The sequence below is a fragment of the Oreochromis aureus genome, linkage group 7, assembly GCF_013358895.1.
Source record: "Oreochromis aureus strain Israel breed Guangdong linkage group 7, ZZ_aureus, whole genome shotgun sequence".
In the NCBI taxonomy this organism is placed as follows: Eukaryota; Metazoa; Chordata; class Actinopteri; order Cichliformes; family Cichlidae; genus Oreochromis; species Oreochromis aureus.
Window position 1 is genome coordinate 53,738,920 of NC_052948.1, and position 25,748 is coordinate 53,764,667.

General features: G+C 38.8%; 1 protein-coding gene across 3 annotated transcripts in view; it reads right to left on the reverse strand.

Moving 5' to 3' along the window:
- The window catches only part of adamts6 (ADAM metallopeptidase with thrombospondin type 1 motif, 6), a 72,179-nt gene that overhangs the window by 5,568 nt on the left and 40,863 nt on the right, over positions 1 to 25,748 (reverse strand). For all 3 annotated transcript variants that reach the window (XM_039614308.1, XM_039614307.1, XM_039614309.1), the window contains 8 exons: positions 25,365 to 25,498; positions 18,371 to 18,494; positions 16,623 to 16,703; positions 11,167 to 11,330; positions 8,640 to 8,778; positions 6,713 to 6,842; positions 2,781 to 2,985; positions 2,521 to 2,697 (listed from right to left, as the gene is read on the reverse strand). In XM_039614308.1, coding sequence (XP_039470242.1) covers positions 2,521 to 2,697; positions 2,781 to 2,985; positions 6,713 to 6,842; positions 8,640 to 8,778; positions 11,167 to 11,330; positions 16,623 to 16,703; positions 18,371 to 18,494; positions 25,365 to 25,498 — 1,154 coding nt within the window. The remainder of the gene's footprint in view (positions 1 to 2,520; positions 2,698 to 2,780; positions 2,986 to 6,712; positions 6,843 to 8,639; positions 8,779 to 11,166; positions 11,331 to 16,622; positions 16,704 to 18,370; positions 18,495 to 25,364; positions 25,499 to 25,748) is intronic.

Consider the following 25,748-nt stretch of genomic DNA (forward strand, 5'->3'; position numbering starts at 1 on the left):
TGTCTCTGTTTTTCAGCTGTTTCTTGAGATTGTGGCATGATGTGTTGTTTTCTAAGATCTTTGAGCCTAGGTTTGATTTAAGTGATTTCTTCATTCAACAGGTCTGGCAGTAATCAGGCACGGGTTCGGCTGGTGAAACTGAGCCCAGCTTTCCAAAAAGAAAAGGGGGGGGGGGGGGATCCAATTACTTTTTCACGCATAGGCAGGTAGGTTTGCATAGCTTTTCCCTTAATAAATAAAATCATAATTTATACATTATTTTGTGTTTATTTGGGTTATCTCTGACTAATTATTAAATTTGTTTGACGATTTAAAACATTCAAGTGTGACGAAAATGCGATAAACAAAGAAATCAGGAAGAGGGCAAATACTTATTCACAGCACTGTGTGATGATGATGATGATGATGATAGCAGCATCCTTTCCAGTAAAAAAAGAAAAATATCCAGCCAAGTGAAGAACGCTCTTTAAGAGGCAAGCATATAACTATCCAAGTCCTCCATGATCCATGATGAAAACACTTAATGAGAGCAAATAAAAGCCATTGAACAACTGATGTTCCAAAACATATTGCATCACCTCATGGTGGAGACAGTGTTACGCACTGACATGCATGACTTGTCTAATGGTGCTGGGAGACTAGTTCTCATTGAATGAATGTTGTTTATTTTTTTTGGCAAACTTAAGGTCAAATGACCCAAGAAAAAAGAGAAACTGCAGTAAAGGACTGGCAAAGTAATCACAAAGGATGAATCCGATTTTTTTGATTTCTATTAGGTTGAGGCAGGAAGCCTGAAGCCTGAAAGATTCTCCAAGAAGTATGAGTTTTTTATTTATGAATACGGTAAATTGTCCAACTTAAAAATGGCTGCAATTCCACAAAGATTAATGTGATATCAATGTCCCACCGCTCAAACTACAGCAGAAATTCTGCACTTTAAGGCTATTTACTCATAATATAACTGTAAATTTGCTTTGTTGGTGCATAAAAGTTTGCCTTGGTAAACACAAAATGCGCTCCTGACTCTTTATATGCTAGTTGTTATAAAAAGTGAGATTGGCCTTGTGGGCAGCCGCTGATCTCCTTTGTAGAAGGAAAAAAAACAGACAGAAACAAACTAGTAAAACTAATAAAAAACAAAAGGTGTAGGTGCCAGCACACTTTCGACTCTATAATGGAATTGTTCATCTGAGCTGATGCTGGAAAGACTGAGAAAAAACACACCTGTGAGCCATAACTATGTGTGTGTGCTCATATACGAGTGTGTGAAATAAACCCAGTCACCCCCCACCTCTTTCTGTCACCTTCACAGATTCTCTCTGGCTGCCTTAGATCAGTGAGCCTGCATGTCATCCCTTCCCAATTAGAGAGTCTTTATTAGGGCCCGCTGCAAGCTATGACAGATGGCATACGTCAGTGGTGCAACTTTAGTGGGATTTGAACTGGAGACCTTTTGGCCTGGGAGACTGGGATCTTGGTAGCTGGCAACAATCCCCCCTTTCTGGCGCTTTGAGGGTCAGCTGGCCAGAGAGGGACGAGAGTAGTGGAGGCTAAGCTTGTAATTACAGCCAGAAAAACAGAATAGGTGGGGGAGAGAGGGAGAGGGGGGGAGAGAGTACACACACACACACACACTTCTACAGTGTGTCAGAAAGTGCTGTGTAAGGGCAGACTCCAGCTGTTGGTCTATGAGGTATTAACCTTGGCTCAGCATGGCAAGAAGCCTGTCCTTTGATGGACTATGTTGAGGTTAACATTTTGGTCTGCTTTGTTTACGGCTCAGACTAAATTGTAAAGGTGTGTTATCGATATTTGTGTGTGTTAACGGGCATGTGGCAGATATGAAAAGAACCCAGAAAGCTATGACTTAAACTGCCAGACTCTCAACCTTTGACTTCTGACCTGATCGGCACAGCTGAAACCATGACATCACCTTCATCAGAGCACACAATCCTTGCACAACTGCCTTCTAAACATCAGAGCACACTGTTTAAAATTCCACTTCTACACTGAGTTACTAACAAATCCTACAAAATAACAAGCCATACTTTTTGTAGATACAACTATCTCTGACGCACGACTTTTTGGCGGCCTCTCAGCAATATGAGTCAGCTGTGTTGTAAAGTGTTGAGCAGCTTTTTCAGAGCATACTAAGTCATATCAGGGTGAGCCCAAAACTTCTACTCCTCTGTCTTCCTCAAAACCCTGTTCCTGGAAGTGACAGAGAGGCCTGGTCTGGGGTGCAGATAAACTTCAAACAGCCAAGAAGATATTACTGCTGCCGATCACATACTCCAGGCCTGTTTTAACTCTTGGAATCACAAACACAAACACAGCCTCTATGCACTCACATGCGTCACAGGCCTGATTGGAATCCCCAGTATTTCATCCAGGTGTAAATGATACAAATCATTCACCTACACATAGAGTTTTATCTGTGGAAACTTTGTCTTTTAAACATGCCAGTAGGATTAACCGCCATACTGTTGTGGAAGAAGTTAGAGAGAGACAAGGTCCTACCTGTCCCCATTCACCAGGGATCCAGCGGGGAGGAGGACAGCGCCCTAAAGTGCAGCGCATTCGGACTTGAGGTTTGTTATGGATCGAGCAGCGGGCAGGCGGAAAGGTCTTGGTGAGGTCGCTGCTCTTACACAAGGCAATGCGGTGCTTAAAGCCAGGACCACATTTAGGTGTGCACTACAGAGGGAAGGAAAAGTGTTAAACACATATCTTGACAGTGCAATGAGTTACAGAAAAACACTTATTATTACTGGCCTTACCTCAGACCAATCCAGGGTGACCCACTTTGGAGGACAGGACTGGTTGTTGCAGGACTCTCTCTCGATAGGCCGATGAGTCAAACAGTGAGTGTCCTCCAGTGTCTCCTCCTCAGCGGGACCAATCTTCCTGATACAGAGGACTGTCCTCGTCCTTATCCCGCCATCGCACGTCTTCGGACACTCTGACCAGTCGCCAATAAACCATCTGGAGGATGGAGCAACCAATGCTAACACTTTTGTTGTAAAGTGATTTCACGAGGTTATAATCACTATAAACACGCATTAAATAACTTTACTATAGTCACATTGCCAAAGAGGGAAAGAAGCAAACTACTCCAAGGCATCAAACATTAATACTTTGCAGTATCAAGAGTATCAATATATATAGTAAAAAAGGTAAATATGGCAACTGAGTGGCCTAGCCTGGCTTTTTTAAATTAATGTACAGACAAGACAGTGGTATCATTGGACAAAAAGAAAGCGCGTAAAGTATTATGGGTTTTTTTTTATAAGACTATTAAATAACTGTTTTAATATTTTGACAGCTGTCTTTTGTAATATTCGCTGTAATATCCATTCTCATCAACATAAAAGAAAATTATATACCACAGGAAATTACACACTTTTTAAAGAAGTTTAAACTTGCTGCCTGGCTGACAGGTAACTAATGCTGAGGAGTGCATTTTAGTGCTATGCCATGTCAAGATGATTAGCTTTTGAACCTGAGAAAATTAGACCCAGTCATATTCAACCCCCTCCAGACTTTAGAATTAATATCATAAAACTGCACAGACAACAGTCCTCCAAACACATCCAGCCTGTGAGATATTACATCATCTAAAGGAATGTATACAGAATTAACGACATGTTCAAACATCTGTGTTAGCTTTCATTACCGGCGCCCATAAAACCCTGGGCTATTCTAAAACAATTGTGTTTACATGGTCTCCTTTAGTCGGCCTTTCCTGACGCTGCAAAAGGAGTGTTTGCCTTCCTAACAAACACAAATGCTGCATGAGCGCTCTAACTCGACACACACACACACACACACACACACACACACACACACATATATACACACACAAGAACTGCCACAGCCTTCTAGTACTAATCAAAATAAATGCGATACCACAAGTCTGCGTCCACTGAATACAGATGTGAAAATAAATTACCCAAGACTGCAGTCTGAACATATGAAAACAAATTACCGCTGATACAGTAGATTTACAATACTATCAGTTTTTTTGGCTGACACCCAGCTGAAAGACACCGGCGCTCCCTCTCATATACAAATAATTGTCAGCTAGTCTGAAACTAATTAACCTGGTGCATTTAATCCCTCTTTTTCCAGACATTATTGAAGTGAGTTTGGCCATTCTTCCAGCTACAGCGAAGGGATTTACAGACATTTGGCCACCAAACACAAGTTCATATTCCACCTGTATACGTGTGTGTTACCCCTCGAGGTTTGGTAAGGATGCCAAAACAATCAAACACAGGTGGTCATTTTCAGAGCTCTTATTTCTGGCATGAAGCAGATATTGAAAATAGTTAACATATGAAGTTATAAATCACTGCCATTTTATTTTATTATTTTCTTCCAAACACATTTTACAACTAGGGCTCATTGAAGGCGAATTAATATCATGAGTCAGTCTCATTTTTATGGAGGCTTTTTCTTTTGAAAACATTAACTTAGGCTGCTATACTCTGTGTTTTCATTATTGTTTTTATATTAACAATGCATTAAATGTTAGTACGTAATGCAAAAGATCCTGATCATACCAAAATGATGAACCTACAGAGAACTACCTTGTCAAAAAAGCATTATAGCATGCATCCATCCAGGATGGAACCTATTGCAGCTGCCACAGGGCGAAAGCCGGGGTACGCCCTGGACAGGTGGCCAGTCTGTTGAAGCCTAACACAGAGAGACTGACAACCATTCAAACTCACATTCATATCACCAATTAACCTAACTCTGCTAAGTGCATGTCTTTGAACAAGCTGGAGTACCCAGAGAGAACCCATGCAGACCCATTCATTCTTCCTTCTGTGAGGCAACAGTGCCAACCGCCGTGCCACCACGATGCCCCTACATGTTTCAGCAAAATCTTTTGGGTTCATACCCTGTAGTGCTCCAGTTTTTTTTTAATTCCTTCTGCTCGCATGAGTTTTGTTTCCAGGTGTTTTTCACCAAAAAAAAAGGAAAAAAAAGAAAAAAAGAAACACAGTTACCAACTAGCTGATCACATAACGAAGCATTTAGTGGGATGAGACCGAAAACAGAGCTAAAGGTAAGCAAATACATACTTAACGTTGCATGAACATCATCACAAATACAGCGATGAACATCTATACATATTTTGTGCACTCCATTTGCATTTGTTTCACATCATGACCAACATAAGTCGGCAGTACGCAACTTAACAATCAACAACATTTGTATCCGGGGCAGAATTTCCTTCAAGTCACCACTAAACACAGAATGAAGAATTAGAATAAGCACCGGAGATGAGTTAAGTTGAATGCTAATATGCGATCTAGCGTGGGAAAAGCCAAGCACAGAGACCAAACTGAGCACAAAATCAGCCAAGCAATGACATAATGAAGAACTCAACTTCCCAATATTTACAGTGTTTGCAGTCTTCCAATATTTCATCTTCTTTTGGCTACATGCCACCATTGATCATCTGCCTCAATCTAACTTTTTCACTGTCCTCACTATCCTCACAACATCATCTTCTGTCCAACCAGGAAACTGCATATCCTCTCACACTACATACATACACCATCGTTGTCATCTTCCGCTTTTCCTCATGCCTGGCAGCTCCATGGTCAAAATCCCTTGCATTCTTAATTAACACATTATGTAACTAATTTCAGTTATAACATTATAATTACAATTGTTATTTTTATGAATGAGTATTTATCTCTCTGCATTGTTATTAAAGCACAGTAATTCAAAGAACATATGCAATTTGACATCTTTCGTTAAAGATTTTTAGAAAATAAGCAAATAGATCAATTAATTTGTTTTTGCATGCCAATTTAGTAGTTTTTAGGAAATATAAGAGTAAAAAATTTACACTTTGGACTTTAGCCTGGTATTCACATCTTGCTTTACATGTCGTTGTCTTTGCATCGCATAGCTGTTCCACCCAGTTCAGGATCAATAATTACTTTTCTAAACTCTCACTTCCTTATATATGAAATGTTACATTTACTAGTTTTAATGGTTTCTTTCTATATATAAAAAACATACTGCATCAAATATACCAAGCAGCCTAGTTGGAGTGAATCACCTAATGCTGAAACAACACTGTAAATCAAGAAAATATTTACATTTTTTTTCCTTTGGTTTCGAGTTTCTTTCAGGAAATTCTGTGAGGAACAACTTAGTGGAAGACTGATGGCTGGATCAGTGCAGCTGTGCAACTATCTGTTATGATGATAGGAGCTAAGCCTAAGGTCTAAGCTGTAGATTTACAATTTACCTTCTGACAGAATAAGACACAAGCAGGAGAAACAGAATTCTTCAAAAGCATTTAAAGGAGCCAGGTGAGGGAGTGAGGGCATCTGTGTCAGACACCTCTTGTTTCAGACTACTAACAACCTAAATATGCTGCAGGGGGTAGCGGGTGAGAAGGAAGTTTCTATAGTAATGCTAGAGCCGCTGCTGGCCTCATGACCCAAACCCTGACAAGAAGATGAAGATAGAAGGAATTTTATTAAGTGTAACAACTTTTCTCTGAATTTTTATCACTGCACTGTGATTCTGAGATAAAATAAGCAATGTAGAGATGTTACCTTCTACTTGGCCCCTGTAACACTCACTGTGTTCATCATTTTTCTCTAATTTTAGTCATTTGACAGATTTTATAATAGTAATCATCTCATAAAAAGAAGAATCATGAGTGAGTATTACGTACTCTGGAGGACACGGCTCAGTATTGCAGTCTCTCTGGTTTTCTGGAGGTTTGCTGTCTGGGTCACAGTAGTTGTTCTGTACCACTGAGTTGTCGTCCAGCCTTTTACAGACTAACTCCTGCTTCTGAGAACCTGCAGGAGAAAACACTGATCAATAGTGCGGCGCGGAGCTCAGCTGATCTGGCACATTAAAAGGCCTTCGCAGACACAGAAGCCTGCCGGCCGTCGTGTCGTGCACCGTGTTAAGAGCGGAGATGGGATCATTTTCATTCTGTAGTAAATCCAGACATGTAAATTCGTGATTCTTTGCAGGATATGTTGGCAAATCACTTTTACAGAGCAGAGAGCTCTTTACCTTGGCTTCTGCCAGAAAGCATGAAGGCTACCGTATCGGTGTCACACCTCCCACTGTGTGTGCGCGCCTGCTGCATGTGTTTTGTGTGTGCGCGTGCATGCGTACCAACCAGGAAGGGGTCTGTTTGGACCCTCCTGGGACATATCCCACAGCAGACCTGTCTGGCAGATGTAATGAGATATGGATGCATGTGTGTGCATGTGCGCGTGTGTGTGTGCGTGTGTGTGTAGTATAGAAAATACACACATCTGTGCTTGAAGTGAAATACAGTTTAGAGGAATAGTAGAAAAGTTTCACTTGAAAGGCTGTCAAAAGGTGGTTTTCACTGATTTTTTTTTCACTGTGGTGATATATTGAACAATACTTTATGATTAGCTGAGCTAGCACTATTGAATAGGTGTATGATTAAATAACATTTTACTGATTTAAAGCTCTGCACGGTCAGACACACACAGTAGACACAAATTAGATCATTTGGATCAACAATGCAAAGGCATGTTTATGATGCTGGAAAGCCATGGGTACTTCCCCATCTAAGGAATAGTTTTCTGGTCTGGACTTGGAAATCCTTTCTCAGAAGAACCCACATGCTTATTCAGTCATGCTTTTACAAAATATTACAAACCCTTCCAGGCCACGCTTGACAACTGGGAAGAAACACTATTTATTGTTATATGAAACCCATGGCTTTTGGACTAAAAGGTTTGGTTTAGTCATTCTTAAGGCCATAGTCAACATTTCACTGTGGTTTCTGATTTTGAATGTTTGTAGGACAGGCGACTGGGAAGAGCAGCTGCATCTCTACCCCATCACTGGTAAACCAGAAGCTATGCAGAGCAGCTCATTCACAGAATTTGCGCTATATTCATTACTTTGGCTATATTATTTAAAATATACATACTGAATTTATTAGAGGGCTGAATCTCCAGGGTAATGATTCTGGCAAACCATTCTCAAATTATGATACTGGGTTTCTGCACAGCGTTCTTCAGCATTTGTGGAAATATTGGTTGGGGAAGATTTACAGAATAACACACAAGATATAAAGTTTTAAACATTTGAAAATGGTTAGAAATATTTAAAGAGAATGTAAACACCCACAGCATGTTATGGTATTTAACACCAAAATGCTTGGAGTGCTAAAAAGGCAACTGACCATCATAGCTCAGTAGAATGTCAGACATTAATCTTTTCTCCAGAGTTTAATAACACAGTCTCTTATATTACTTTACATGCTTTGTGCCAATCTATGCTTAATAGCATTTTACAAAATATAATAAATTAAAAGATGCATTTGGAACCATTACAGATACAAAAAATTAACTATTTTCCACCATGCTGTGAGCATTAAAAGAGAGGAGCTATGATCTAATTTAATATAATAAATGTACTTAAGCTAAAGAAAAACACAAGTAAATAGGCATTTAATAGGTTAAACGGAGCACCCCGGAGCTCTTTGACACTAGTTTTACATTTGACAGAGGCCAAGCAGAGAACATAAAAAGCACAAGGTAGTTGTAATGGTACTAGCACAGACAAAAAGTCTGTCATCAAAGATTAAAGGGTGGACTTGCCTCCGGCACAGGTAGCTGAGCATTCAGACCAGGGCAGGTGGTGCCAGGAGAAGCCCACCTCATTATCACCACTCCCTGTGCGCTGGATGGGGACGTTGAACTTGTAGTGTATTCCAAGGTTCTGCTCTTGAAGGAGGACCTGAAGGGGCACCAGCCAAAAAAATAAATAAATAAAATAATTTGTGGAACCAGCTATAAGTATCACTCACTCGTAGGGATGGGTATCGTTTAGGTTTTATCCGATACCGGTGCCAAACCGGTACTTTTGAAACGGTGCCGGTGCTTAAACGGTGCTCAAACCGGTGCTTAAAGAATGGAGAACACAAAATTGGTCCAAAAACCTCTCATGTTCAGCTTTTTTTTTTTGTGAAAAGATAACAATGTTAGCCTTTTCTGCAGCTATAGGACATATATGGTCTCACTCTTGGCTGGAAGCAGTGCTTAAACAATGGAAAAAACACAAACTTTGTCCAAAAACCTCTCATGTTTAACTGTTTTCCACTTTTTCTTTGGTCATTTTAGCCTTTTTGGCCAGGGTGAAGGGAGTATCTGCCATCAAACAAGAAGACAGCCGCATGTAACTACAACGGTGTTTGCTAGTTCACCTTACATGCATTAATGTAATAACGAGGTTAGTCTACTCAACGTTAGCTACTCACGCAGAGAAGAACGGCTGCTGCTGCCATCATCATCCTCGTCATTTCTGCTACACTGGCAGGGCTAGGGGCCAGGACTCTCCTCTTCGGGTTTTTGGGGGATGTTGCTAACTCCGGGTCCGATAACAGGCACCACACCCGCAGTAGATGTGCACGGTGTGAGGTCTCGCAGCAAGCTATCAAACACGGCGCATTTCTCGGCTTTAAAAAAAAACGCTATGTGTCGCCAGGTATTTCATCAGATTTGAGGTGTTACCTCCTTTGACAGTATCACAGTATCAGCTTAAAGCACTTCTTGCAGGCTGCTGAGTTTGCATCTTTTGCTGTGAAGTACAGCCAGACTTTTGACCGCTTCGCCTTGGGGATTTTTAATCTGTAGCTCTGCTCTAAAAGAACGTACGTAGCTAGCCCCGCCTACTATCCTCGGAAACGTAAAATGATTGGCTAGAATTGGCTCAGGAAAAAAAAAGCACCGAAATAAAGCACCGAAATGTGCGCTGCTTTTCGGTCTGGTTACTACCGTTTACCGGACACCGGTACCCATCCCTACTCACTGGTATCATGTGCTACCAAACATCAATTCATATAGACAACAACAGATGATGAGCAGTGTAAACATTAAACTCAAGTCATGTTTCTATTCATCTGCATATTCTTTTTTAAATAACCAAGTATCAACAGATCAGGCATCGTATTACTCTAAGTCAGCCACAGGGTGAAGCTCAGACAGAAATCCCAGAACAATAGCTCGCCACCTTCTGCACATCCTCCTGGCCAATCTGATCTGAAATGTTCTATTTAAGTTGGTTCAGCAAACATATAGTTGTTGTTGTTGTTGCCTCTACAAGCCACACCTCCACCTCAGTTCCTCCATTTCATGCCATTTATGTCATCTCTGCCTTAATCAGTCTCATGATTAAGGCAGAGATATGAAATGAGCTGCTAGGTATAAGTCACTGATGACTTCCCTGTTTTTATGTGGACTTGCTGATATTCTCTGGAAGGGTGTAGGAGATTACCGTATAGCTCAGAAAAGAGCCTTAAAGTGGACTTGAGAGAACGAACTCTCTTTTTTTGATGTTCTATGAGGCTCATATCAGTCTTGTAGGCATAAAAGAAGAATTAGGAAGCCAGGATGTGCAAACCACAAAAAATGGCTAGCAGTTAAGTAGTCACTTTCTTACCATTGGTGATGTGGTCTGGTATTTTCAGCATATGCTGCAACAACCACTAAGTACTACAACAAGAAAGTGCTCAGTCGCCTCACAATATCTCACAAACGGACAGAAACCATCAATCCATTTAAAGTATTGTATGTATTCAACCATATATTTACATGGCAGTTAACATGTATAACTATAACTAAAGTACCACTCAATAATATCAGATTTTCTTCAGAACGATAGGTATGTTTCTCTTACCCATACCATTTTATGACTCTTTAGACCCCAAACTACTGGCTGAGGGTTACCCGTATAAGCTGGGAACCCAGGTTTAAGTTTCAAAGTCCAAAATACTCTCGGAAACTTTTCCAAGAAAGTTCGGCTTTGGGCCACCTTCAAATTGACAACAGTTTTGGTTTAAACTACTTTCTGGAAGTATTTTCTGAAAGTTGTACCCCTACATATAGGAGTTATGGTAGGTAACAAGTCCCTTGTTTTTACTGACCAGTCAGACCATGCATACTGGGCATTTTGGAAAGTACAAAGCTAAATGGAGCCTTTAGATGGTGAAAAAAAAACGGGTCAGTGTAATCTTTGGTGTTCAAAAAGTGTTTTTGTCAAATCTATTGTAACAGATGTTCAAAATAAAATGATGGTCATATAAATGATGTAAGAACTAGATTTGTAACAAATGAAATGTTATATTACCATGACAACCAGATTTTCAGTGGTAGCACCCAACGCTTCTAAAGACTCTGGTTCATCAGAGGGTCTCTTGTAGTGGAAGGCTGTCCCTGCAATCTCAAACTTCCTGGGCCAGTCAATAGTCCACGCTCCATTGATGTAATAATCATCCCCTTCAGATTTCAAAGCTAGGAATTCAGATGACAAGAAAAGTTTTCAGAATGCTGAAATCAAAAACAGACAGGAACAGTAGCTGGAGACAATCATTTGTTGTGATGTCACTGCCATTGTTTGTCTTCTTCATCATCCTCAGCCCCACCCCAAAAAGTCACTGACAACTTGCTATTTGGACACACTCAGCAGAACCAGACTCACGCTGCCAAGAAAGACATTCACGTGCACCGACACGTATATGCATCTAATTTAGGAAGAGAAGAAAAGCACAGTTCAGGTGAAAGCTTGGACGAATCTCATGAATACCGCTCTGTCTGGTTGTCAAAACAAAAGCTGGTCTCCAAGCACAACAGATCTGAAAATATCCACTTTCTCTGCATTGAAATGGGGCCAAATTGAGGAGAAACAATCCAACCGCTCACTCTTCTGACTCCTTGGCTCACGCTCTGCAGATCTCCCCCTCTGTAGCATTCACGCAGATTTGAAGAACAATAGTTTACTGCTCTTAATCATATCACAATCTCCTTCTCCAGAAATGTGCTTTCAACACATCTGGCACTGATTGTGGGCATTGTGACATTTGAACAGTGCAGTTTACGCAAGTCTTTATATTTATATTGTTTGACTAAAACTTAATAAAGGATTTTTTTTTAAATGCTAACTTTGCTGACCTAAATAGCAAGGACTCAACAATGCTACAAAAGAAAAATATTATCATTATCATTGAGGTCACAGATGAACTGCATAACAAAGTAAATAATAGATCAAGTCTAACACAATAGCCAAAGCTACACTCTTTAAACTTTGATATATAGACATCATATCCCCCATAACCCCCCAGTGGACCAGGCAGCTGTCACCATGGCCCTGTAAATCTGGTCTCTGGTTCAAAGTATAACTTAAACCCTCCATTAACAGCATTCCCTATAAATTCAGCACGCAGTCAGATGTCTTTCTTGTGTTAATCAAAAAGTGGCTTAATTGAACTGTTTTTTTCTGATTGTTCTGTATGGGGTGTGTGGTCTCAGACTGTTTTCGTCTTAACATTAGGCGACGGGACATTAAATGATGGGATCATCCTTTTGTTCTTGACAAAGACACAAGGAAATTACTAGAAATGTGGTTGACACAGAACTGAACAGATAATAGGAAACAGGATGACATTGCAAAATGCCAAGTCATCACACTGCAGTGATTTATAAGGCTTAAAGTGATTGATTAAAAGTAAAACAAGATCAAGAGTCTACGTCCATGCTAGGGAGGCTGTGAAACTATACTGGTGACTCTATATGGTCAGATTGGATGACTCTGAAGAAAGCCATGAGTCAATAAAATTCTCCTACATACAACAAGTTTTCTTTACAGCTTTACCCTCTTCAGATTTAAGCACTTCTGCACGCACCTTAGAAGCAGGTGGAGCTGTGCCAGAAACCTGCAGTCTGTTTACAAATACAGACAGGTCACAGAGCTACCCACAGGTTTTCTAAAATTTAATGATCTTGCATTAATTTGAAGAAATTAAATTAGATCATTTGAAAAACCTTACTGATGCTCTGAAGGTATGCCATGAAACGATGTTGGCTCCATGAAGAGGTGATTTTCTCCATGAAAATGAACGATGATTTGAAACAGATTAAAAATCTTCTATCAGGCTAGAGGAGTCTTTAAGGACTCATTAGAAGAGCTGCTAGGTATTTTTAAATTACCTCATAGGCTTGTTAAAACATGCCCGTTAATCAGCTTTTAGAGAAGCCAGGCGTTTTTTACTGTGACCCAAATGTTTGCACTGGTCAGCAACTTTTCAGAAGTAGTCTGTTAGAGAGATAAAATCTCATTTGTCTTACAATTTCTTAGTATATCCTGCCAGGCCAAGTCAAGATGTGTTAAGGTGGCATGTCAGTTTCATCAGCTATCCAGAATATTATGACGTATAGGTTTTCTGGTTTCAGCATTTGAGTACATATCTATCAAATGATGTGTCCAAAACCAAACATCTTTGATTATTCAACAATGTAGGCTACCAATAGAAGAATGGCAAAGGGCACACCTTGAAAAATGTTTGCCCCCTTCCTGATTTATTAGTTTGTTGCATATCTGTCACCGTTGAATGTTTCAGATCATCAAACAAATTTTAATATAACACAAAGATAACCCAAGTACATACAAAATGCAGTTATCAAATTATGATTTTATTTATTAAGGGGAAAAAGCTACCCAAACCCACTGTATGAAAGACTAATTGCCCCCTAAACTCAGTAACTAAATAACTGGTATGCCACACTTGGCAGCAAGAAATGAAATCAACCATTTGCCATTAGTAGCAATGAGTCTTTCACATTGCTGTGATATAGCCTTCATTTTTTTCTGTTTTTAGCCCTTCAGAGATAGACTTGCTGGTATGTTTCAGATCATGGTCCCGTTGCATAACCCAAGTGTGTTTTAGCTTCAGGGCATAAACTGATAGCCAGACATTCTCTTCCAGGATTTTCTGTGGAGAGTAGAATTCATTGTTCCATCAGTTCTATCAGAAAGTTTTCCAGGTTTTGAAGCAGCAAAGTGACCCCAGATCATCGCAATACCAACACTAACCTAGTAGCATATTATGGAAAAAAAGATCCAACCAACAAGCTAACATTATTTCAGTCTCCAGAGTTAGAACTGTTGGACTGAATATATTTCAGAAACATTATGGCTATATACCAGCAGGAAGTGTGGTGATTTTAAATCAGTACTAACATTAAAATGGTAATGCTAACATACATGCTGTGATAGTGCTAGCAGTTAGTGGTTTAGCAGGTAACTATAGGTTACCAGCATAGCTGGACTGGCCATCGGGCATACCGGGCATTTGCCCGGGGCCGATGGTGATTTTTAGTTTTTATGGGCCGATGGTTTTTTGGGGTTTTTTACGTAACGGTATAAACAATGAAAGGTGGTGGATTGGCCAGATGCTGGCAGATGTGTAAAAATAAGTCAATTGCTTGGCGGTGGCTATGGCGGAGCTTCCACAGATTCAGTAACATTAGCAAGTGGTGGAGGCCAGCAGCTGGATGAGGGAAAGGTGAGGCAGGAGAATGAGAGACCCGAGGCGGCCGCCGGCCGAGTATCAGGGGAACTGAACTTCAGGTAAGAAGTTATGAATTGCAGTCTATCTGGGTCAGATATAAACCAAGTTTAGATATAGTTTATTTTCGTTGTGCTGACTTTTTACAGTCAGTTACAATAACTCGTACTGCGTACTAACTAGAATGACGGAGTTTCTGGGCGGGTGCTTTATTTTATTCATAAGGTTAGTTATTAAAGAACAGAATCGTCTCGTATTCAGAGAAAATATTACGCGTTTCGTATTGGGGTGAAAAGAAATGCGATTTGTCCTGTACTTCAGCTAGAATTTAAAAAAAAAGACACAAAGCTGGAGCTATTCTGCGTCTTTACGCTACACAGCTGCCTCTTCTTCTCTCATTCTCTCGCCCGCCCTCTCCTGTTGCTACTTCAATCATGAAACTGATCAATGATCAGCTGATTGGCTTTTCTGTCGCAAGTCCCGTCTCTCCTGTTTGTTTATCGTCCACTTTGCGCCAGAAAGAGGAAAGCAGCGGAGGTCGCGCTAAACAACAGCACCACTGAAGCTTGATAAGCTGTTGTTAGAATTTATATATTACTTTCTGGTATCAGCTGATGTTTGCTGGAGCCACAGCCGTAAAAGCTGTTGGTCATGATATCGGTTTGGATATGTGGTGAGAGGGAAACATGAAGATGAAACCAGGAGATGTTCTTACTGAATCATCAGAGCTGAACAGGTGATGGAGAAACAGGTTTACATTTTAGGTGACATGAATGAATTGAAGGGAAGTTATAAACTGTTTCTGAGAGACAAATAACACCAGGATCCTTTTCTACGTTGCTGACAGCTGGTAACTGTGCAGGGGCGGGTCTAGCAAAGTCTTGCCAGGGGGCCAGGTAGGGCATTAACAGGGAAAGGGGGGCACAAAGAAATACTTTTCTTTCTTATTCTCATTTAAAATGTCTCGCTTTTAATAAATAATTATCTGAATCTTACAACCAATGTTTTCATTTGATGTAAACTGTATAGAAATCCATTATTGTACATTGTAATTTTTTTTCAGGGTCCCATCATTACTGTATATGATGCCAGTATTTTCCCACATTTTCTAGATACTTTACCAGTACTGTGTGTAAAATGTCATCAAAAAGTCAATTAAGTTTTATTCTTTCTCACCTGTCTTTCTGTCTCCTTTCACTTTTTAAAGGTTGCCATGTTAGAAAAAATATTTGCCCTGGCATGCTGTTTATTGATGTGGTAAATAAATAGTTTATGAAAATATCACTAAATCTGTCATTTATTATTTTTAATATTCAGTAATGATCATGTCTCACCTCTAGTCTTCTCTGTCTTAATTTCAGGTTTCCACCATGTGTTGTAGATAGTTTAGGAGGTTAACTCGACCAAGCAGTCTTTGGGTTTTGGCTAAGTATTGTTTAGAATACCAGAATAGGGAGGATGGTGTAGGTTTAAGTTTATTGGATTGATACATATATACCAACAAGACAGTGTACATCACTGTCACAACAGCGTTTGTTTTCATTCAAAGGCTTTATGGTTTTCCTATAATACCTGGTGGGCCAGTCTCTAGTCAAAATGCCCGGGCCAATTTTTTGTCCCAGTCCAGCCCTGGTTACCAGCCTACTTATGATCACTAGCTAGACTGTTTCAGAAGATTGTTGGAATCTACATCCCGTAAACCACCTTTCTCTTAATTTCAACAAAAGCAATCCAGATCCACATGTAAATTATACCTTTGCAAATGCAGGTAATAGTGTTTCCTTTTATCTCGCTGATAAAACCGATGAACAGTCACAGTTCTAGCTATCATGGAGAAATTAGTACATAAGGCAAAATACAGCTGCTTGTCATTGCAGGTACAAGGACAAACTAAAGTGGACCGCATGGGCAATTTTAAGAAATTTCACAGCAGTCAATTTAATCACTCTATATGCATTTTCCTCAAATGCCAATCTTTTGAAGGCATGAGGATTTTTAAATATATTTAAAAATATACTCTCAGTTAAATATACTTAACTTAGAATTAGACATGTCAGGCTTATGGTGCTTGCAAGAGAAGCCAGTTGGTCATGAAATCAGTGGGCTATCCAGCATTTATTAGGACCAAAGTCTCAACAGATAGATTCCACCTTACACTTCTATCACTGCAGGTAAAAGCTAATAAAAATCTAATAAAATAATTCTACACATGTGTCTTTATCATTTCAAGGGTGTTACTTACCAATATAGTTCTTTGACATAGTCACTTCTTTGATTTCTATGTGAACAGAACCTTTTGGGATTTGAACCACCTCCATGTAGCCTGGAAGACAAGAACTTATATCGTTAAGATAGTGTTCCTCCCACTGAAACAACCGCAGTTCTCATTCCTATCTGACATGTTTTACAACACAGAGAACACACAGAGTTACATATCATACAAGGTAGGAGTACATATATAGAATAAATTCCAAATCATCCAAAATGGACAAAGTAATCTTCCAGTAGCATGAAACATTCTCCTTTTTTTTTTAACACTTACACACACATGCACACACACACACAGTATTTTTAGATGGTTTACTAGCCATACCATAGAAGGAGAAATGTTTTCTCTGTCTCTTTTGCTCACTATAGACTACCTCAGACCACAACCAGCACCAAGTCCCTTTCTCTGCTAGTGACTCCTTCACTCCATTCCTTCATTCCTTCACTGATGTAAGTAATGGGAAAAGTATTGCATTTAGATGTGTCAGCATAATTTTAAGTGGCTCAAAACATTTGCCATGTTAAAAAACATGAAAAAAAAAAATCACATGTTGATAAAAGATTATTTTTGTTGCGTGAAGGATGTTTTGGCATTTGGACAGTCTCCACTGACTTTAAATTTGTCACAAGTGGTTAGACATTTCTGCATATTCTACATATATAAACTGCATTTTGCCCCCTTTCAGTAACTTACTGTAAAATCAAGAGAGCCAGAAGTGATCTGCTGGTTAAGGTCAAAGTTTGTAGCTACACAATCATCTAATGAATATTCCATATTCTTGTTTTGTTGGCTGATATGTTGAAACAATAGCTAACAATAGCTAATTTTAATTAAATATCACCAGATTTAAATAAATAAATAAAAATTAAACAACTTTAAGAGTAAAAGCTGAATTCTGTGGAACCTAGTTTTGTGGAACCTCGCTGTTTGTCCAAAATTGCTCCTTGACAAATAGTAATTGAGCCACCAAAACTGGCACACAGGTACATTTATGATGACATAATGATCCCAATGACCATTTGTCTCATTTTCTTGTGTATAACACCTTGTAAAAGAATGCTATAATTTTAATTTCACAACATCTAAAATACCAATTACCCATTTTTGATATCAACAAATTGTGATGTTTACAGTATCAATATTATAACACACTGTTTGACTCATTAAGGTTTGAAGTTTATTGCTCTTAGAGACCTAGAGGTTCAACAAAAATAACTGTGTAAATGTATCTGAGGCTAATTCATTTTAAGCCATGTGCCTTAGTCCAGCCTACAAACGCATCTTTTCAGTCATTGTATGCATTTTTGTCAAGAACATGTTATTGAAATACATTAATGCATATAAATATGCAACCATAATGAAAGTTAAATTACAAATTAATCATTTACTTTATGGGTGTATATTCAATTGAACTTAATCTTGCATACCACTTTTTCATCACACTTATTACACTTAATGGGGGTTGATAACGTCTGGCTAATGAGTCTAGTAGACAATGCACAGTTGGCATGGTCCTTTAATCGTACCAAGATGTGACTGCATTTTGCTGTATAGAAACATACAGTGACTCCCATATTGTGTGTTTACATGCAATAACATCTGGCTGTACAGTCACATCAACCACCAATTTTTTATTTTTATGTTTTTACTTTTCTCAGTGTCATTAATTTTAACAGCTTAAACACACTAAAGAACACTTTCTGAAATCAGATGTGTTTTACCTCCTCTGGGTAGAGACTTGTTAAAGAGTCCCTCTGTGGCCTCGCAGGTGCTGCCATCCCCTCCACACACACGGCATCTGTCTTCTTTGGCATCTGAGCCGAGTATGTTGTCACAGCCAACATGCTTTGAAGTTGAACAAAGTTAGAGATTGAGAATCAGCATCGTTTTAAATGAAAACTAGAAAAGGGGTTCAATGTTTGCTTTATTTTGTGCTATTTTACATTAAAAAAGAAGTTTTTTCAAAGATCAACTGGTTACATTCCAGAAAACAGGCTTTATGTCTTAAAAGAATAGTTCAACCTTTTGTGAAATATAGCTATGTGCTAAACTACATCATGAAGGGAAATAATAGATTAGTGTGTCAGGTAATAATTAAATCATAGTTAGGTGCATCTACTACACTACTACGGAGTCTGTTTATCCAGCTCTGTTCAAAGGTAACAAAATACACTAAACACTGCCCTTAAAGTTAATTTAATAAAGTTATACTGTTTATTTAAGTTCCAAAAAGTGGTGTAAAAACATTGTTTTGCAAGCATTATGTAAAGGTTAAACCAACCAGATTTAATGTGTTATTTACCAAACTACAAAGCACTACTGTGCGACTGTAATAGGAATATTTTCATTAGTTATTACACAGTTGTTAGTAGTTTCTTTTTGTTTCCAGGCTTTATGCTTGGCTCAGCTAATTAGCCACCAGCTGTACAGTATCATTGTACAGTAACATCATATGGGTAGCATCAAACGTCACCATTTAACACTTAAGAAAAAGGCAAACTCAGAAATGTCCCCAAATGTCAAACGATTGCTTAAAAGCCCATAAAACCTTCCCTTTAAAAGAAATAGTAAGACATGACTGACATGTTCACTGTGGGGGAGTTTTTTGGAAAGAATTTGTTTGTTCCTGAAGGAAGTCCCCAGAATACAGTGCCGTACTTTATTTATACAGTATTCACATAGGCCCATGCAAAGAGTAGTCCTTATTTTTGGGAGCTTCAGTGGACACACATACTGAGTATAAATCTTCATTCTTTACATTGAAAATCTGTCAAAATTCGTCAAAATACTTTTGACAAATCCAATTCCAAAAAATGGAAATAGAAATGTAATGCAATGACTTACAAATCTTATAAACCTATATCTTTTTCACGGTAGAACATAAAAACTCATCAAATATTTAAACTGAGACATTCTACTAGTTCCTGAAAAATATTAGCTCATTTTAAATTTGATGGCAATAATACATCTCAAAGTTGGGAAGGGAGCAATGAAAAAAAAAAAAGTGGAACTAAAAGGAAACAGCTGGAGAAGCACTTTGTGACTAATGAGGTTAATTGGTAAATGGTCAGTAACATGAATACTTAATAAAAAGAGCATCTTAGTCTTAGTCAAAAGTAAAGATGGGCAGAGATTCCCCAATCTACAAAAAGTTATGTCGACAAATTTTTGAACAATTTAAGAATAATGCTCTGCAACGTAAAATTGCTAAGACTAGCTAAATCATCAAAAGTCGCAGAGAACCTGCAGAAATCTCTGTGTGCAAGGGACAAGTCAGTACTGGACTGCTGTGATCTTTGGCCTTCAGGCAGCACTACATTAAAAACCCGATTCTGATATGGAAATTAAATCCAGAAATCATTGTCTGTTAACATATTTTGCAGTGCCGTCTACAAACGCAGGTTAAAGCTCTATCATCCATATGTGAACATGAGCCAGAAGGGCTATTGTCTCCTCTGGGCCAAAGATAATTTAAAATGGACTGTTTATATACATTTTAATCAGTGTCCCAATACTAGTCAAGTTAGCATTAACAGCTGTAACTGTTTTTCTATCAGAGAGAAGCTTATTAAACTACCAGATTCAGAGTCTGAAACTAGCCAGTCTAACAGATATAAAATGTGTTGGCTCCAAATAAATTTTAATATGGAGTCCTTATGGACCCCATTAAATTTTTTATCTGTGCTCAATTTGCAGTGATTGCTTCATTGCTTGATTGGAAATGCCTTGGAGCTTCACAGAGGGACTGCTGGTGTTCAGTAGGTTTTAACTTAAGTTTTTCATTATGTCATTTTTTTTTTTTTTACTATTATTTAAAGGCCTTTAAGGGCTACAGTGCCAGTAGTGCTGTCTGTTGATGGTTAGTTCTAAAGCATTTCAGTATTATGCAAAGAACTGCAACTTACTGCTAATACTTTACATGAGAATATTTTACATCAATCTTTTTACACTTACTTTCATAAAAATGTGAATGCAGCACTTTAACTTAGAGAACTGAGAGCACTGACAGCTTTATGAAAATTACTTTCATTTTTGTTACACGAAAGGACAAGGACAAAGCTGTAAAGTGCAAACTGTCCAGATCAGAAAGAATCCACTGCTGCTGGCAGAACATTTGCAAAGACAAAAAGACAAAGCTATTAGCGAAGAACTCCAGATTAAGAAAGATGTTACAACTGAGTCTGTGCTAACCTTGAAACTATGAAGGGTGTTAGCTTAGTGATTTTGTGTTAGTGTGGTAGCCTAAAGTTTACATTAGTAACTGTAATTATGTGTCAGTGCATCAGTTCACTCATATTGTGAATGTCTACAGTAGATGAGCATTATCTGAAAGTCATGCCCTTAAGAAACAGGAAAAAAAATCTAACAAAGACATCACATCTTTGTTGATTTTCTTCCAGCAGCACCTGAGAGATACATCTGGCCGTTCAGCTGATCCATCTACTGTTTGCCAAAGCGTCACTGGAAATAGTGGCCCTCAAGAAGCTATTGTTGAGGAAGTGAAACATTGTGAAAAGGCTAAGGTATGCTAAATTACACAAGAACTGGTCTGAAAATCTGTGAAAGTGGGCCTTATGGAGTATTGAATCCAAATTTAAATTTCTTTGGTTCAAATCGATATTTACAGAAGAAGCCAGGAGAGACATACAAATGTCAACAGCAAAGTTCAGGCTGTGTTGAAGAATAAAGGCGGTAATCCCAAATACTCCTTGAATTGTACAAACTCTCTTTGTGCCTTACATACTGTATTTCCATTTATTTGCACATTTCAGTAAATCACTGCAACTATCATACAGTGGTGAATATTGTACATGTGTAGAAATGCTCTTACCTTGCACACATGCACAAGCAAGATTACTACTTGTTTGTGGGATGTTAGGGAATTAGACTCACTCTAAATTCACCAGGCTTGCAGACATAGCACTTTCTATTCTGAGCACTCAAAGCACTTTTTACTACACGCGTCATTCATCTATTCACACAATGTCAATAATCAATGCCTATAAGTGCTGTCTTACTATCACACAAACACTCACTCTAATGGATTCATCAGGGGCAATTTGGGGTTAATCATCCTGCCCAAGGACACCTCGACATCCAGACTGAAGGAATCATGCCCTTCCTCCTGAGGCAGAGCTGTCCATCATCTGCCATCTATAGTATGTCACGCCTTGATTACCCTAATAAGAAAATACATTGATCTTGAGGTAAGCTGTTCTAAGAGCGAAGCCTACTCCAAAAAAGAAAAAAAAAAAAAAGAGAGTTTATGACTGAAGAAACTAAAATAATTAAGCTTCCGAGGAGGAAGCCAGAGAAGGCGTAGCTTTCCAAAGTGTTTCCTCAGGAGAGTCGACAGTTACAAAAAAAAAAAAAAAAGGAGGCTCAGGCTATGCTAAGGCAGTCAATGTTGTATCCCATGAGATACAGACAACTAAAGAGGGAAAATTTTTGACATTCAAGTTGATTTGGAAAAAAGGAAGGAGGAAAAGAGGGAAGCGGGTGGAGGAGCACCTGATCTGCCAGCTTGAGATGAGAAACTCACTGCAATTATCGAAATAACATCCACAGATGAGTTATTGGACATTTATGTTGATTAAAAAGAGGGTAAAATATCAGCTGACCAGGGTTTGAGAGCAGCAATGACACAAAACCTGATGACTACAGACGGATTTCTGTTGTCATTGATCCTTACAGTTGTCCTGTGGGTTTCCTAGGTTCTTTTTTTACTCTGTCACAATCTCCAGTGTTATTCGTAATCGTTCCTCCTCTCTTTCTCTCTCTCCCCCCACCACATGTGCACAGCATAGCAGTTTTGAGTGTTTCTGAGATCTTTCCAGGCAAACAGTGTTCCAGAGATTTATCACAGTGTGACAGTAAACCCACAGAGAGCCAGCCCCTGAAATAAAACGACAAGCCGGATTCAGAAAACCCACAATACTCCTTCAGCGAGGAATATTCCACCTCTTCTGAGTTTTCTTGCTATTAAAGCACACATCATGTTGTGTTTTTATATTAGACTCGCAGTAATGTTGTGGGCAAAGACGCTGCGCTTTTATGCCAAACAGGGTTTCAGTTGTATCGGTCAGGTGGAAGTCAAAGCAAATACTTTAAAGTGAGCAACCAAAAAGTTATTTCAGCTGCATCTCAGAAAATACACACTCACTACACAAAATGATTTACAGTCATGAAAACAAAGACAGCATCAACTGCCAACCCCTTTCAATAAAATGTTATTTTTCCTTGTTATTAAATCAGCCTTTTCAAAAATATATATAATCATTATTCAATCAAAAAAAACAATGATTTTTGTGTTTTATTTACCACAAAACAATTCTGGTGGAGGCTGCAGAGTACTGATAAGAGTCAAAAAGAGCTATTCAGCAGTCATTCGATCACAATCAGCCACAGTCAAAGACCGGATTGTTCTTCACTGGAGAATGGTGCGGTTTTGAGCTTCGGCTCTTTTGTTTACGCAGTCAGTATCTCACTAGCAGAGTTGTTATAGATAAAAACTGGCTCACATGCTGAGCAAACTCTTACTAAGCTAAGAGATAAAATGTCACTTTAACAGGAACTTGATAAAATGCCAGGGTTAAACACCCACAAAGGACGGTGCTATAGCACAGTGTTTTGGTTGATGTTATTATTGCAAATCAGCATCAGCATTTGTGTGAAACAAACATTTCATTTTCTGTTAATTTATGTGATTTGCCTTCATCGAGCAGGAGTCGTCTCATATTCATGTATGACTACAAATATTAGAATTGCTTTGAAAAGCTCTGAATGTAAAATCAAATTGAAAGGTAAAAGCTCATTCTTGACTAGAACATGAAGTAATGGTAATGTTTAGAGTCAGTCTTTCTAGATTTAAACATCACTGGGTCTCAAACTCTTTCTACAGTTCAATAAAACTTGAGTTTTATTTTTATAGCTCTTGCCATAATTCCATTAAACGTACATCCAAAAAGTCTTGAAACACAAGCCAGAAGCTTTCCGCAACAATTAAAGATATGTACAGTTTAGCCAGATTAGCTATGAGGCACAGTGAAAACATTCTGAGTTTGTGCCCCCTTCGAGGTCAACTACTTGTGCAGCCAAAATCCCCCCTCAAGTCCTCCTTCTACGTTTACACTTACTTGAAATCCTCCCTGAAAACGTATTAGTTCATATCTGCTGCTTTACCATGGACCTCAAAGCTTGCCAAACTGCAACCTTTAAAGTGGACATATTAAAAACATTTCCATCTCCTTATTTTGATTCTTTGATACTACTAAAGTAACTCCTCATGATTCACAGTACATAATAATCCTTATTTATCTAATAGGCGTAGGCGCAGTCTCGTCATTTCATCCTTAATGGCAAATGGACTGGTTTTCTATAGCACTTTTCTACTCTACGTGAGCACTCACTTTACCTAACACACACTTTATATAACATGTCTCATTAACCTGAATGCATCAGGAGCTACTCAGAGTTCAGTTTCGTGCCCATGGATGATATGACATCCAGACTGGAGCAGCCAGGGTTTGAACTCCCAACCTTTGAATTAGTAGATCTCCTGCTCTACAGCTGCTCCTAAAGAACTCTTTTTCATTCCTCTCCCTTTAAGGCACATATTTGAAACTTAATGCCGGCCAAATATGGGCTTTTGCATATTTTAATCAGGCTTGTGTATTACTTTACGTTTTCAATAAATTTCAGCCCGCCCAGTTGTACTGTGGTCTGAACTGAAACATGCACTCTGAGTAAATGCGAAACTAAACAGACGTGGACTTCTACAGTAACTGCATGCTGACAAGCTAGCTAATCACAGAAGAAACAGTAAAGTGAATGCTGCAAGACTGATCAATTCTACCAAGCTGGGAAACTGATTAGCCTAAGGCTTTACTGCATGTAAATGCAAACCCGTTAACCATTTGTCACGAGAAACTTCCTACTTCCTAGAAAACAGAGGCTTCAGAATGTCACTGAATTACAAAACGGTGTGCAACTACAGCATGCTTGCTGCTAACAACTTGGTTTTGCTAATTAATCTTTAAGTCAGTGCTCTACAGAATATCAACAAATAAAAAATTTTTTAAAAACTATTTTCATAATCACACAACACAAAAAAAGTAATAACTTCTAATTAACTAACTAATAAACCTAATGCTTTTCCTCAAAAATTACTTACTCAAAAAACTATTACGAGAACAGTTGTTTATTGATTATGTAGTTAACTGAAAAACACAACAGACACAAGAAGTCCAATAATTACAAGGCATGCTGGAGCGGTGGTTAGCGCTGTCACCTCACAGCAAGAAGGCTTTTTTTACCCTGCATTTTTGATTCCTCATAGCTTCCTCATAGTTACCTCAATATTTCCTCAAACTACCCACATTAAATTTTCTGGACTGAAAACAACTTTTAAGCTCTATTTTTTATGTTTAAATGAACTCACAAGCCAAAGCCACAATCTTAGTTTTTGTCATGTACAAAGAAAAAAACAAACAAACAGCTGATTGTAAGGGTGTCAGGTTGGAGGCACTGGTTGATTTTTCATTGCATGACCCTCACTGATGCGGTTAGATAATTATAAAGATATTTACTATTTAATACATGTGCAGGGAGCAACAACAGTTTGTTGTAACAACTACTTTTCCTTCAATAATGAGAATCAAAAATACTTTTGTAAAGCACAAGAAATGTTTGAAGATGTGGTTTTGGCTCCCTTACCTTACACTCTCCATTGATGCAAATGTCCAGCGAGTCAGCCTGACATTGGGTGCCATCTATGACAGCAGGAGACCGCTCAGTGTAGAAGTTATAGCCTTCTGCCAAGCAGTTCAGCGCACAGGGCTTCACACCACCTGGGTTACACAGCATGGACGAAAACCGAGCACGTCATTACATCATTACCTAAAGTTCAGTTTCACACAAGGAACAGACAGCGTGACCTGGCCCCTGACTGAACCCTAACAACACAGAGACCAGCAAATGCTGATGCTATTCCAGGACTTCCAGTCAGCTCTGGGATCTTCTCTTAACTTGTTGACAGTAATAATCATGAGGGGGGGAAAGTCAGCGGTGCTCAGATCTAAAACCCCCAAAACTTGACGT